At 41.0% G+C, this 15,927-nt stretch overlaps 1 protein-coding gene across 1 annotated transcript in view; it reads right to left on the bottom strand.

Annotated features, from left to right (window-relative positions):
* lrp5 (low density lipoprotein receptor-related protein 5) overlaps positions 1–15,927 on the bottom strand; it is a 69,837-nt gene that overhangs the window by 24,588 nt on the left and 29,322 nt on the right. Inside the window, 5 exon segments of the mRNA XM_051383127.1 lie at positions 10,872–11,017; positions 11,020–11,042; positions 11,588–11,676; positions 13,460–13,678; positions 13,767–13,855. Of these exon segments, the coding sequence (XP_051239087.1) occupies positions 10,872–11,017; positions 11,020–11,042; positions 11,588–11,676; positions 13,460–13,678; positions 13,767–13,855 (566 nt within the window).

Below are 15,927 nucleotides of genomic sequence, written 5' to 3' on the forward strand. Positions count from 1 at the left end.
TAAGAAACTAACAGGCCATTTTCCATGTTAAACACTGAGAAAGACAGATGGAATCACAGGGAAACGTATGAAATGTAGCTGTTCTTGGGTTTTCCTGTCTTACTGTGGTCTTGTCATCCAGGATGAGTACTAGAGGGTATGACGCCCTGTTCACACTGACACACATTACCTACACAAAGTGTTCCGGTTTTTGGACTTATTGCTAAAAAGACAATATTCCTACTAAGCTTAGTTTACATGGCTACTGAAAAAAATATTATTGTTTACGTGCAGCTGTGCATACTCTGATTAACCTAACTGTTAAGGCCGTACATCCTATTGAGGAATTTCCCTCCTTCTTCCTGAAGGAGCTGATCAGATGACACATTTATTTTATTCCACAGGAAAGTTTATTCAGTCTTTCCCACACATAGATTTACTTGAACGGACTGCCTGGCATATTAATGGTCAGCAACTTATATTAGCGTTTTGCAGGGAAACACAGAGGGAGAGAAATTGTCTAGTGGATATTTTTCAAGCACAGACGAGGTAAAGCAAGTTTTGATTTTGATATGCAACATCATTAACGAGTCTTCACCTGCTGCTGTGAAAACTGAATCCAAAAGGTGAGTTGTGTTTCTTGGGTGACTTCATAAAGCATACAGCTGACAAAGAGAGTGAACAGAGCAGACACATACTGCCTGTATCATACATGGAAAGAGAGAGAGCAGGCCAGGGCAGGGCAAGCTGGTGTGTGTGAGACAGAGGTGTAGGCTAAGGCCTATAGAAACAGAAATATACCTCCTCCCTGCTACAGTTACACCAGTTAACATTCTGTGGAAACGATATTTGTATTTGTGTAGCTCTAAGCTGCTCCCAATAACCAAATGTAGGCTGCTCTGGTTAATTTTGTATCTCAAAATATATGTATCTGTACCATAAACAGCTGTCAATTCATGACACATTATCATTTCTTAATTTTAATGTGCAATATATTAAGAATATTTAAATAAATAATGGTACACAACAAATACAAGGTTTCAAGTAGACCCCATGACCTGTGATCGGAGCAGCCTTAGTTGGTTTGTTTAGAAGAGGATATACTTTATTAATCCCCCTTTACAACCAACCAACCAACCAACCCAGCTACTATCATGTCAAGAAATGTTCCTCTCTGTGAGACTCAAGCGGACTCCAGTGGAATTCCAGAAGAGTAGAGGTGAACTTTGTGTGACTTGCCAGGAATTAAACTTGTTCTGATAACTGACAGAAGTTGCCTAACTTGAAGGAGCAGATAACCAGGCTTAATAAGTCGTTGTACTTTTGTTTTTATTGTTGAGATAATATCACTATGTTAGAACGATCACCAGACTGTGACATTGTGATTGTGTCACCGCACCGCTGCTGCCTGTAAGGCTGTGGGCGCCAGCGCACTCAAGAGTCTCTCAACATGTTTTCCAAAGTGCAGTTGGTTCCATTTAAACTTTCCATTATTTTTTTTAATCTTCCACTGTGGTCCAAAACAAGAAATCACTTAACAACGCCAGACCTGTGGCCTTCACTTCACTTAAAACCCAACAACGTTCGCTTCTCAGGCAGCAAATGCGTTGACGATGCCGAGCTGTTAATTGTTAATATACTATATGTGAACACAGGCCTTTTCTTTTTGGTTTACAGACCTTCCTTTTGTTTTGAATAACTCCTAATCACATCTTTTAACTAACTAAATGTTGTCAAATTTTAATTTTCCTTCCCAGCTCAGAGTTTCTGATGTTTGATTGACAGATGGGGATGCTCTGGTTTGTTTTACCTCCAATACTTTTCTTTCAACCCAGCCCTGACTGCAGATTAAGAATGAATTAAAACGTGTTTTCATTGTTTGTCTACACCCAGTGCATTGATTTAAATAGTAAAGAAGAAAAGGAAGAGTTAAGTAGAAAGAAGTGAGTGGGTATACCAAAACGAGAATTTTAAAGGGAGAGTGGGGACGACAGAAAGAAAAAGAAAAAAGGAGAGAGAAAGTCACAGTAACGCATGGATGCTTACAGACACTGACTCCTCTGTCCACACACACCCCACACACACACACACACACACACACACACACACACACACACACACACACACACACACAGGAAATGGTCCACTGGGGGTTGAAACTCCACTTTGAGGAAGCCTCAAAACCAGAGCGAAGTCAAAATACCCTATAATGTACTTCCACAGAAAACAATGGATTTCACAAGGACAGCTTCACTATTTGCTCAAATGCACCACATATTTTGATTTCCTTTTGTCATCAGCTCACATTTTTGTGTCGTTATGTGCCAGAATATAATATCTAGAACAGAATCAGAAGAATCAGTGTTGTTGCTGTGATGAGCTGCAGTGTATCCAGCTATCTGTTCAGCGAATACTCATTTAAATATCCATTCAGAGAGTGGGGGTGAGCAAACAGAAAAAAATAAACCATTCACTTTGATGGGCCTCTGATCCAAGGGAGGTTCCTGACCCCTCTACAAAAAACCTATTCATTTATCACTGTGACACAATTAGACATGGCCATCCCAGTGAAAAGATGACAGAGAGACTCCATTTCTCTGCCCTCTCCTCCTTTCTTGCTCTCTCTTTCTCTCCACTGGCTTTTTCAGGAAGAATTATGCACTGGGAGTGCGATTTTTTTTTTTCTTCTCCCTCGTCTGTTTTTCATTTTGGGTGTGAGAACGTCTCACTTCTTGATGGACATGGGGGAAAAAGGGACAAAAAGACAGAAAGAGAGCTAACAGAAAAGTAACAAAGGTCTCATCGGACACGCAGGGAGAAGTCAGACCGTCGCAGGACAGTTCACATACGCTCATACACACTGATATTCTCTGATAAACACAATGAAACACAGGATGATGGAATCACGTGGAAAACAGGAGGGTCGCACAGTCTTACAGACTTAAACTGTACACCAACCAGGGATTCACTGAAACCTCTGACAGCTGACTGTCACTTACAATGTTACTTACTTGTAAATCTGCTTCACCTCGCTCACTGTTATTTCCATTCTGAAGTACAGGGTCACCTGATTTTAGGAGTCATAACTGTGGAGTCATTTGTAGTTATAAACTACATCATTTCAACATATAGGAGGCTTATGGAGAACTGATGAAGTGTTGCAACAAGATTATGTGGCAAAATTGCAGGGTATAAGGAGTGTCAATTTTAAAGACTTCTAGGCTATAGCGGCTGTGGCTCAGGAGGCTGAGCATCTTATCCACTCATCAGAAGGTTGGTGGTTAAATCTCCAACTCATCCTGCTACATGTCGAAGTGTCCTTGAGCAAGATACAGAACCCCAAATTGCTCTCGATGCTGTGCACTGGTGTGTGAATGTGGATGAGTGAGTTTGTTTCTGTTTGTGATGGCCTTTTCCATCACTGTGTGACTGGGACATGTAGTGTAAAAGAGCTTTGAGTGTTCGGGAGACTAGAAAGGAGCTGTATAAGTCTAGTCTAGTAAGTATAGTCCATTTACACAGATTTATTTTTTATCAACGATGGACATTTAAGATACCACTGAATGGACGGAGTGAGTCGATCTCACTAACATTTTCATTAAATAGGAATAAAAAACATGTAGCTCCTCAACTGGTAACATTAATTACCAGACTATGTCAGTCTGTGGTCACATCCATAAACACACTGTGCTATCGGTTTCCTACATGAGCAAATAGAGAACGTAACAACACCCTGGGAGTGTTTACTTGTGTGTATGTTTCATAATGGGAGCATTTGTCAGAAATGTGCAACCTGAGACTAACCAATGTTTGACAGACGATACACTTGAGTCCTCCAGTAATCAAAGGTTGGTAATAACAGCAGCCACACTGAGTCCCAGTTGCTTTTGGCTGTGGTTGTGGCTGTATCTGTTCCTCTACTAGTCACCTTTAAATGCTTGTAGCTTTCATTTCTAAGCTATTTTTCATTCTAAAGATATCTAGAAATTCCTATACTCCTTCTAAAAGCACCATGGCATGTTTCCTGGTTACAGGTTAAGCTTAATTAGCTGTGGCTTGCTATGTAGCAATAGCCTGACACTCCCCTATAGACACCGGAGAGTTAGCCTCTCTGAGCTGCTAGCTTAGCTAATGTTACAACACAGGTACTGCACAGAAACCTTTACAAACAGCTGTTTGATGATTCTGTTGCATGCTTTGCCTTTGCTGAGAGGGAGGGAGCTAGCAGAATTGAAGGGTGTAGTTACACTTTAAGGATTTTTTTGGGATGTTTATACACACTCAATAATGCCGCTACTGCAAATGCTGTGAGAAAAGCAACATTGTGGCCACTTACATAATTACATGTAGGCAGAAATTCCCCTGATAATTCCATTGAAGGTGTTAGTAAAGTAAAAGTGTTTCTACAGACTTTGATGGAGCTGACACATCCTGAGGATCCTTGTTATACTTAAGATGATTTCAAGGTATACACTGAATACTGAAAAGTGAAAAAGTGGTAATCAAAATGTAGTTAAGTTATTAAGAATGTATACGTGGTACATGAAAAGAAATCCATTTCTTAGTTGTTAGTGTGTTAGTAGTTAGTTATTAGTAATAACATTTGAGGCAATTTTAAGTAGCTTGTATGAAAAAAATGTTGACTTGACCATCTATTGTGTGTCCCATCCACATGGGACACAGCAGAAACAAACACACACAGCTGTGGGCTAGTAGCTGCTATTGCTCGCTCACCACAACAGTGCTTACATCAGACCACAATATTACCATTCTAATGGGATACATAAGATCAGCCACAACACACACACATGTACAGATGTGGGCCAAAGGCTGAGCTCCCAGAGGAAATGAGACATGCAGCTACTGTCACTTTGTGGTAACAGGGATGGAGGAGCACATACAGCAGAGAGACAGAGAGAGGGAAACAGGATGGAAGAAACAGGGAGGGGAAAGAGCTGGCAGGACACTGTGGAAACTCTGAGCAACAACAGGTGTTTCTGTTATTCCTCTAACCTGAGAGCAAGTAGCACCGTAAGCTCAATCAGGATTTATGGAACCATTTATAATATGATATCAGAAGTTCCTCCGTGGCACCTCCCAGGCACTGTTGTAAAGACTGACCCATTCCTGTTGTGCTCCTGGTATGTGACCTTTAAAAACACTGTATCGTGCCATGTTAAAGTACTTGAGCCACATCATTGCACACAAGTGAACAAATGAATAGAAGCAAATGAAGAGAAATATTGTCCAAACCTTCCTAGCAAAGAAAGCTCCACACGGACACTTCCCTGTCTATAGATGTTACACAGAACACCATACAAAATATCATAGAAAACTAGGACAGCATTGCAGAGCTTATCAACTGTCACATGTATCACTTATATATATGGGATTTAAAACCTTTTTATAGCAGCAAACAACTATTAGCATGGTGTCACACTCCCTCTGCCTGTGTTGCTATCGCAGCCACTCTGTGGTTTGTTTCCGCTCTGCTCCGTGTGCAGCTGGGAGAGGGACTGAAGCTGCTGTTTTTATCATCTAAGTCTATTAAGTAAGTAAGCAAGTAAAATACCATGTTGACTAAACTCCAACTATGTATTGCGTTGTTTGGCATAAGGTTAAGAGCTAGGCTGATAAAGCGGGTCGTTCTTCAAAAGCACGTCAAGTTTTCCGAAAAAGTGTTGTTACAAGAGTCAACAGCATCTTAATTTGTATATGGGAAAGAAAAAAATTGACTTTGAGCAACTCGATTTCTGACTTTTGCCACCAGAACCCTGTTAAACTCCAACGCATCTGAAAATAATGCACACACACACACAGAGTAAAAACACACCATATACACTATAATACTCTGTGATATACAAACTACATAGCACATACCACCGAGTGAATAACAGCTGAGCTCAACTTCACTTGTAATAGTAGGACTGGCTTCATATATTCAGTTAGTTGGTCAAACCAGTGAAAAGAAAACTTAATTTGCCTTCTGCCTGTCAGGGAGTTGGAGCGTATATGTGTGTGTTTGCCTGTCTTTGGCTGCCTGCTCCATTATCACCACTGCCAGTGTTTTAAAGAGAGGCTCCCCCGACTCACAAAGCCGCCCCAAATCGTCTTTCATGGCCCTCACACAGAACAAAGCATCAGGGCAGCATAGAGCCTCTCAGAGGCCAATGTCCACACAAAACTTCATTTCAATCTTTTATCTAATTGATCCATTCAGCTGTGCACAATTTGCCAGGCAGCTACCAAAGGCACAGCAGACCTGAGCCAAACTGCTGATCTCCACTGTTGTTTCAGGAAAAGCACTAAAAGGTAAAAGAAAAAGTCAAGTTTGTTGTGTCAACATCTGTATGTTACATTTCTAGATAAAGTGGGATTTTATATATAGATATTAATATGTTATTCTGCACATCTGAGTCATATGTTCATACTATTTCACACACTATATTTATATTCAACACATTCCAGACACATAGTATTGGGAATGTTACTTTAACCCCTAACCTCCTGGATTACTGTTATCCTGGTGTTCTGTTTTTTTAATTCTGTTTCTAGCTTAAGGCTGTGTCTTCAAACGAGAGCAAATACAGACACATGCTGCAAGTACAGAACGATTACAAACACAAAAACTTGATTGTACGCAATACTGAAATTTGTCTTAGGTTTCACCATAAGACATGTCATAAAAACATAAAAACATTCACAAAAATACAACTCACAATACACAAGTCCACAGTATACACAATATTGCATGAATCTACTGTGCAAAAAAGTCAAGAGCACCACTCTGTATCCTATATACCAAATCCTACGATCAATTATTACTTATACAGCACTTAGGACAAAGGAGTTATATAGTTATGAGCACTCATAAATATTCATAATGCTTTATAACAATAATCCTAACATTATAGAGCATTTTAAAATGGCTTACATGGTCAAGAATCATAATTCTTCACAATTGCTAGTCACTGACTTTTTTTTACAAGGCACATAGTGTATAATTGTCATAGCTGTTATTATCCATTAAAACTATGACAATTACAATATACATTCAGATATACAGCAAAGATATTACATTTAAGGATGGCAACTTGTCACCACTGTTGGATCTTATGTGTATCAGAGCAGCAGCGTCATTCACATAGGGCTCATTCAGCTTTTTCTCAGCAGGCAGAGATTTACTCTGCGAGTAAAATTAAATTTTGTAAATAGAGTAGTTGAGTAAATGTCCTTGGTTACATTCCATCACTGGAATTATGTCTGAGCCCGTTTAGCTGGACAGCTTCAGAAACAAGACACAGGCAAGGAGACTAGCTATTGAAACAAGTGCATGGCCTTAAGCAGGGGAAATTCCACCATATACAGCTCCCAGTTCCACCTATCTCACACCCACAGACACACACACACACACACACACACACACACACACACACAAGCAGTTACCATATGGCTCCACAGTGTGATTGAATGGTGCTACGCATAGTCTATCTGCATAATCACAACAAAGCAGCCGTTTGGTGTGTGAGCAACACATCAGTCAAAGCAGCTAACTCTCACACACATTCTAACACACATTCTCACACACAGACACCCTCCTTTTCAAAAGGAGGGTGTCTGTGCGGTAACTTCAGAGGGTTTTTTTCCACAGATGAGGGGGTGGGGTGGGAGGTTGCAGTGGGGGAGTCAGATTTCTTTAAAAAAAGGCTTGAAAACACTGAGTGTGAGAGAGAGAGAGAGAGAGAGAGAGAGAGAGAGAGAGAGAGAGAGAGAGAGAGAGGGGTAGAGAAAGGGAGCATTCCTCCAGTGCTCTTGGATAACGTCTTCTAGTCATTTATCATTCTCTCTCTTCTCTCTTTCAAAAGGTAAAATGCTAGGCGCTGTTCAGTTTTCAGCTGTTTGGCAGGCTCACTTCACTCACACACACACACACACACACACACACACACACACACACACACACACACACACACACACACACACACACACACACACACATTGTCTGAAGTAGAGGTACATTCCAAATATCTAAGTATAATATATGTTCATACCACTGATGAAGAAAATCCACATTTAGCAGACTTACTACACACCTACCCTTCCTGCCCTTTGTCTCCATTTTTATACTTTCTATACTCTTTATACTGTGAACATTTACACTTTCAATATTTAGCACATTCCATCCTCTTTACTGTATAACACTGCGCAGCTCTTCATTTCATAATACAGTATATTTTAATTGCAAGTTTCTGTTCTATGTTCATGACTTGACTTTTACAGCACTTGTTTTTTATTTTTCTCTTTCTTTGTTTATTTTGACCGTTATGCACCACAGCGCCATATGTATAAACCTACTTGACAATAGACCTGTTTCTGGAAAAACCACCCACTTTCAGAGCATCCATCGCACCTTCTGGAAGTCGTGGCACCTATTTTCTTTTCTACACCCGTGGCCACAGCAGCTGAAGCCCAAGGTTTTCCAGCCTGTGAGATCTCCTGGCTTCAAAATTTGGCCAGGAAAACCACATGTGCATTTATAGCAGCAAGGTTGAGGCAGTTGAAGAAATAAGCCAGAGGCCAGCGCTTTGTTCTCTGCTGTACGCTGTAGTTGTGACTTCAGCTGGTCCACACAGTTCACAGCGCCCTTTGTTATAGAGTATGTTGATCATAGGCTTTCCAGATCTCTCAACCACCACCTTCTTCTCATGCATGCTGGACAGTAGAATAACTACTTATCCCTTGTTTGAGAGGTAAAAAACAGTTTGCTTCTGGGAAAATGCAGTGACATTTAGGGGTTGTGTCCCACCAATGTCTTTACAACTATGCCAGTCAGACATTGTCCACCTTCACGGCCCTCCACTGAATGTGTAAGTCAGTGAAACAATAGACTTTAAATCTAATTTTCATAGTATAAAGAACACACCATAACACATCCAGCATCATAGCCCTCAGTTTACAACACTATGCTATCTAGCTGTTAGGGTTTTTTAAGCACAAAAATCGATACAATGTTTTTGAGAACTGATACTAAATCACAAAGCCCTAATAGGACAGTGATTGGTCCGGTAGCACTGTGGTTGGACACAAGTGCCAAAGCATTGGCAGAGAGAGTTTCAGGCGGCATGGTGCTGACAAACCAACAGGTAAAAGGTTTCTTCTTATCCCTTGAATAAGACTAGCGTATTGCTGCCATACTGTTTGTTATTACTGCTCCTCCACTGACCGTTATTTATAGTTTTTATTTAGTGCAATACTTTGCAGATATTTAGTTTATTTCATCATTGTAGTCCAGTTGTCCAGGTTAGGTAAAGTGAGCAGAGTATGCAGTATTTTGTTGCCAATGAAACAAACTAATGCATACATTTCTCTCTCCACTCATTTTGCTACGTGTATCACAACCATATTAAAATAGTTTTTGCTAGTATATGAGGTTCCCTCATCTGTCTTTTGGGACCGCTACTTGGACGGCATGATGACAAAACTACAAAAATAAGAATTATCCTTTAATTTCTAGTGAATCTACTGTTCTGTCATTATATTATCATGTACATTTGCCAAATGGGATATCTTATAATCTTACAGAAGCCGTTCAACCTTGGTCTTGATGCATGTGTGTAATGACAAACAAAATCAGACTACACACATACACACACACACACACAACACACACACACACACACACACACACACACACACACACACACACACACACACAAAAGAGGCGCAGGCAGGCATACAATGAAAATGTCTTTACACCCAGCAGCAATTTCTTTTCGACAGGATAAAAACAAGGCTGAAATGTGGAAAAAAAGCCCTTTGAGGTGGGTCCTTTCACCCTGACAGAGAGAGAGAAGGGGGTGGGGATGGGGGGAGACAGAGCAGCCACCTTTTTTCAATTGGTAAGCATTCAGCCAGAAAGCTCAGGCAGTCACATTTTTGTCCTTGTCTTCTCTCTTCCTCTCTCTGCTGCTATGAAAATATGTTATGTTTATAACCAGACAAAAAATAGACAAGCACTGAGAAGCAAGAAATGGGGAAAAAAAAGAAAAAGAATACCCAAATGAAAGAGTAGTAACAAGCTGAAAGTTGTGAAAATACAAATACAGGGAAGAAAAGAGCAGGTGAGGGGCCTGTAGTTATTGTAATGTCTAAATAGGACACATAGCGTGTGATACTGACAGAGTGAAGGAGAATGGAGAACACCTGCTTTAAATGAGCTATACAAGTCTTGGGGAGAGGGGGAAGGGCAATGCGAACAACAACTAACACCCCCACCCATCTCCCAACCCTGCTTCACTTTGCTGTCCTCTGCTTCTCAGACTGGGCTGTGAAGGGGCTACTGGGCTCCAAATCAGTTATGTTAATGTAACTGTTTCTACTTCATTAACTGAGTAATACGTTACAGCTGCAGTAAGTGATTTTTATACAAATATAATTTTTGTCATATTTTGCTGAAACCTTCACTATATCCTGACAGTAGTACACAAGATAGATAATCTGTGAAACAATCAGGTTCCTCTGGCTCCTTCTAGCACTCCTAATAGCATTTGCAAGAATCCACAAAGGCTGAATGAAAACAACCAATCAGAGCCAAGAAAGATATGAAGACACTTTGGGTTGGAAGCCTGAAGATAGTTGATTGTTACGCCTAATTCCCAGGGTCCCAAAGTGTCTGTATTTTACGTCATGGGAATCAGACTCAGTTATCTTTCTTGGCTGTTCCTAAATCTCATCAACCATTGCACAACTCCACATTCCCTTGGATCAGAATTAAAACACACATACGTGCGCATACATCTGATTCCTTCGTTTTGCTCTGTGTCCTGTCTTTCAGGTAAGTCCCAGCTAAGGAGGAGCTGTTGAAACCACGCTCAGATGTTGTATAGACATACCTCTATCTTGTCAGTTTTTGCGTCTCCCCAGTACAGTTTTTCTGCTGCATAATCTATAGCCAGTCCGTTGGGCCAGCCCAGAGAGCTGTTGAGCAGAACCACCCGGTCCATTCCGTCAAGGTTGGCCCGCTCAATTTTGGGATGCTCCCCCAGTCGGTCCAGTACATATAGCTGAGAGAGACAGAGGCAGAGAGGGAGATGGAGCTTACTTCTAGACACAGGGAAATGACACATTTTATAGCTAATATGTAGATTATGTTGAGGCTATCCATTTTAGTTTTTTAAGATTCTTGAACATAACGTGAATTAAATTTTCACATACCTACAGCTCAATCATTTCATAATTTCTAAGGAAAAACAAGCCTATTGCCAGTGGAGTTCAATGGTATTTATCTTTTTTGGATTTATCTAAACCATCAGGATCAACCAGATGTTTCCCTGTCTGGTATTGCCCCCAGAGTTGGGATGCAGGACTATGGTTAGCATCTAAATCAGATTTTTTTTCTATTTTATTTTGTCTTTTATCTCCCAACGTGGACAAAAACTCTGGAATGGGTATAGAAAATAGCCACATAGTTTTAATTTCTATTTGAAGAGTCTAAACTCCCAAATTCCTCATTACCCCCTAACTGTCAGAAAAACTGTTGACAACATGAACTAAGTGTCCTCAATGCTGCTGCGAGGGCTAGCTCCAAACACATGCTAACACCACCTACCCGTTAATAGGGTCCAGGACGATGGCTCTGGGTTCATCCAGGTTCTCAGAAATCAAAATTTTCCGAGAGGTCCCATTGAGCCTGGTAACCTGGAATACCACGACACAATTCAATATTAAAATACAACATACTTACAGTACGACATTGTTTATATTCGTCCAACCTGTTTGTTCATGTGTATATATTTTTAGGGACCGAGCCAGTATCAACAGGAAGGTCCCTATTGTTTTTGCTATGTTTATTATTACGCTTAGCCCTTTTCACTGCATTTTTGACCCCCTGAACATATACTTCAGATGTATTTTATTTGGCAAAGTGGTCAGGCTTTGGATATTCTATGCGTCACATTCAGCTCGGCCACTAGGTGGCGCTACTATTAATAAAAGTAGGTTTAGGCTAATAACTCCTGCATCGTTTGTCTTACATTCAAAAACCTCATATCCACGCGTTCGGTGAATGGAACTGCATCTCCCCATATAGGCCACACCCATTTCCGCCTATAATTTTTCCAATCAATTACCACGCCAAATGTCCATGCACAATGTTCCGCGTTCCATCTATATGGTTTTTATCCGATCTGCATGAAACTTTGTGCGTAGCATCTGGAGACCGTCCTGGCAAAATTGAAGTATTGTGATATAACAATAAGCACGTTATTAAATTAGCACTTCCTGTTGATTTTTCGTCAGAAAAGGAAGTGGGGCCTTTCTCCACATTGGTATGTCCGATTGACACCATCCTTGGGTCAATAGTTCCTTATGTTTTCATTAGGCATCATGCACAATTTCAGGCATTCGCCACAAGGTGGCGCTCTTTAAAATAAAGAAGTTTATATCTCCACATCGGCAAGTGTGATTAAAACGAAACTTGGTACCATGATTGCCCATGGCTCCCTGAGGCTCACTTATGAAGGAGAAAAAACCACGCCACTGGGTGGTGCTCTGGTGGCATGGTATATCACTCTGCGGAGACCGTAATACTTAAAATATGAAATTCACAGGGCACGTGTAGACTGGTGCCTGAAGCTCACATACCAAAAATTGTGTTTGTCGCGTTTGTAGCGCCCCCTGCAGTATTTCAAGAAAGCAGCCCCGACGCCACGTTTCACCGATATGTATGAAACTCGGTAGGCACGTGTGTAACGTGCCGAGACCTACAGAAAAGCCTCTTGGACCTACACCCCAAAACCCACAGGAAGTCGGCTATTTTGATTTACATTTTTACTCTCTGCGGCAATTTTGTTTATTTTCACTTTCACTTTCACTTTTTCGCCTTGTATTTGAACGAAAGACTCCTAGGGAATTTATCGGATCTGCTTCATCATTGGTCAGTACAGTCAAAAAATGTCGCTGAATGAATGCCGTGCTTTTTGTGACTGTACGTTGAAGGGCGTGTCCGTAGCGTGCTGTCAAAGTTGGCCAACTTGAATCGAATGTCAAGCTGTGATGCCATTTCCAGCATTTCAGGGCTGCTATTTAAACCAACTCCTCCTACAGATTTTATAGGATTGACTTCAAATTTGATCACTGCAATCTAAACACATTGGTGATCTATAAGTCAATCAAATATTTACTGTGCGTCAAACGGTGCGTCCGTGGCGTGGTTTCGCAGTGAAGAATCTCGCTATGAAAGTGTAAGTCTTTTACACGGTGTCTGAAACGTGTGACAATGTAGAGCAGTCTCCCTCAGATTTCGGCGATGAAGGCTTGGCGGTGACGTGGCATGGAGCTTTAATTTTGTCTTTTTTCGATCATGCCATGTTCTGTCTAAAATAAACAATGTGCAGGGAGGCTGTGGGTATTGTAACAAAGTAAACAACACTTAAACATCGGTCTTCTACAGACAGCTTTCTACAATAAGTCTCAGATGTACCTCAATCCGGTCAGTGCCAGTGTCAGTCCAGTACAGGTTTCTGGCCACCCAGTCCACAGCAATACCATCTGGGTGGTTGATCTCCGTGGTAACCAGCATCATGGCATTGCTGCCGTCAATGTGAGATCGTCGGATGGCCCGAACCTCATCATCTGTCCAATAAACGTAACCCTCAACCGGGTCATAGTCTATAGCTATGGCATGACGGATGTCATCAACCTGCATTAGCAGAGGAACTACGATCAGTACATGAAGATGAAGCCAGGATTGATACGTTTGTGTGTGTGTGTGTAGTGTGTGTGTTTACCTGTAGCACTATGTCCGTGAAATCTGGCAGGTCTAGAGAGATTCTCCTCAGGTCAGTCCGTCGAGCCAACAGTAAAACCTGCTCTGCTCCTGAACAAACAAGTTGTATTAGTTAAGTATTAAACCTTGAAGATTTTTAGTAGCAGTTAATTTAGCTCTGAAACAGCCGGTCCTACTTTGATCTCATGAATTTAATGCATTTGAACACCAGCATGTTGGTGCTTTTGGCATTTTCAGCCTTAATGAACCTATTTAGCAACACAATATTGCCAATACTGTTGTTGCTGTGCACCTGTCTGTCTGTCTGTCTGTCTGTCTGTCTGTCTGTCTGTCTCTCGCTCTCTCTCTGTCTGCCTCTCTCTCTCGCTCTCTCTCTCTCTCATCCCAACTGGTCGAGACAGACGACCACCCACCTAGAGCCAGAGGATCTGTCCTAGGTTTCTGCCTTTTAACAGGCAGTTTTTCCTTGCCCTTGTCGCCAAGGTCTTGCTCATGGTGGTACTGTTGGGTCTCTGTAATTAATGTTAAAGAGTTCGGTCTAGACCTGCTCTATTTGAAAAGTGTCCTGAGATAACTTCTGTTATGAATTGGCGCTATACAAATAAAATTTAATTGAAATTGAATTGAATATTTATCTGTTGTTGCTGTGCACCTGTCTGTCTGTTTGTCTCTCTCTCTGTCTCTGTCTGTCTGTCTGTCTGTCTGTCTGTCTGTCTGTCTGTCTGTCTGTCTCTCTCTCTCTCTCTCTCTCTCTCTGTGTCACCCCAACTGGTCGAGACAGACAACCACCCACCTAGAGCCGAAGGATCTGTCCTAGGTTTCTGCCTTTTAACAGGCAGTTTTTCCTTGCCCTTGTCGCCAAGTGCTTGCTCATGGTGGTACTGTTGGGTCTCTGTAAATAATGTTATAAAGAGTTCGGTCTAGACCTGCTCTATTTGAAAAGTGTCCTGAGATAACTTCTGTTATGAATTGATATAGTGGAGTCATGGTGTCATTCCCTCTGCCTGTGTTGCTATCGCAACCTCTCTGTGGTTTGTTTCCATAGCCGGTCTGCTCCATGTGCAGCTGAGTAGAGTGACTGAAACTGCTGTTTTTATTGTCTACGTCTATGAATTAGAACTTTATTTCCACCAAACCAGAGATGTTGATTGTTGGAAAGACTATCAGAGATGGTGAATTTTATTTCTGTCCCATTGTTTTGTCTTAAATGCTAGTGCCCTAGTGCAATGTCCAGTGGCAAGTGAATTTCATGTATATAACCTTTAAGTACACTACTTGAGTAAACATACTATTTTATTATTCTCCATCTTTGTCTAATGGAGAGAGAACACCAACACCAACATGATGTTCTATTAATTCACAAACAACCACTGTGGAAAGGAGCAGAAACATTGCCTATAATAATTAAGAATAATTAAGTTCTATAAACGTAAAGTGAAAAAGATGTTAAGCCTGAGCCAAGCTCACTCTTATCACTTTTCTTGACTCCTCCTTGCTCCATCTGGTCTGGAAACAAAGGGCTCTGCTGTCCTGAGGGATCCTCCACTGTTTGGCTGTTGGTTTAGATTTAACAGGAGCCAAACTCACCTCATGGGAGTCAATTAACTGTTTTTTCTTTGTCTCTCACACCTCTGATTCTGAAGAGCTCACATTTAAAGCAGTTCAAAGTGTCTCTCCCTTTCTGTTCCCCCTATCTGCCTTACCTTTAAGCCTCTGCCTTCTTTCCCGTCTTTTAGTCTTACATTTCAAATCAATTCACTTGAATCTTGATTGTATAGCAGACGTAACACTGACATTACAAGTACGTCCATAAAAATCTACATTTTATAAAACCTAAAAAGACAGTTAATTATTTATAATTAAACTGTGTACTCTGCAATATGATTATACAATACATAGTACATGAGCTAAATATCTAAAATAATGTCAGATAGGTCAGATATGAAAAACACATGGTTCTGCGAATAACGTAAATCCTTTTCCCTCTCTTATTGCAGCTGCACTTTCACAACCAATCAATATCTGGCATCTCTCAGCCTTGGCACCAATCAGATTTGACATTGAAAGTTGTTCCATCGTTACCTAAATGACTGAGGCGAGGGGGGGATAAATGAAGGGAAAGAATGACAAGGAAGGAGGGAAAGCATCTGTGATTCCACTCT

Source organism: Dicentrarchus labrax, unplaced genomic scaffold, assembly GCF_905237075.1.
Source record: "Dicentrarchus labrax unplaced genomic scaffold, dlabrax2021, whole genome shotgun sequence".
In the NCBI taxonomy this organism is placed as follows: Eukaryota; Metazoa; Chordata; class Actinopteri; family Moronidae; genus Dicentrarchus; species Dicentrarchus labrax.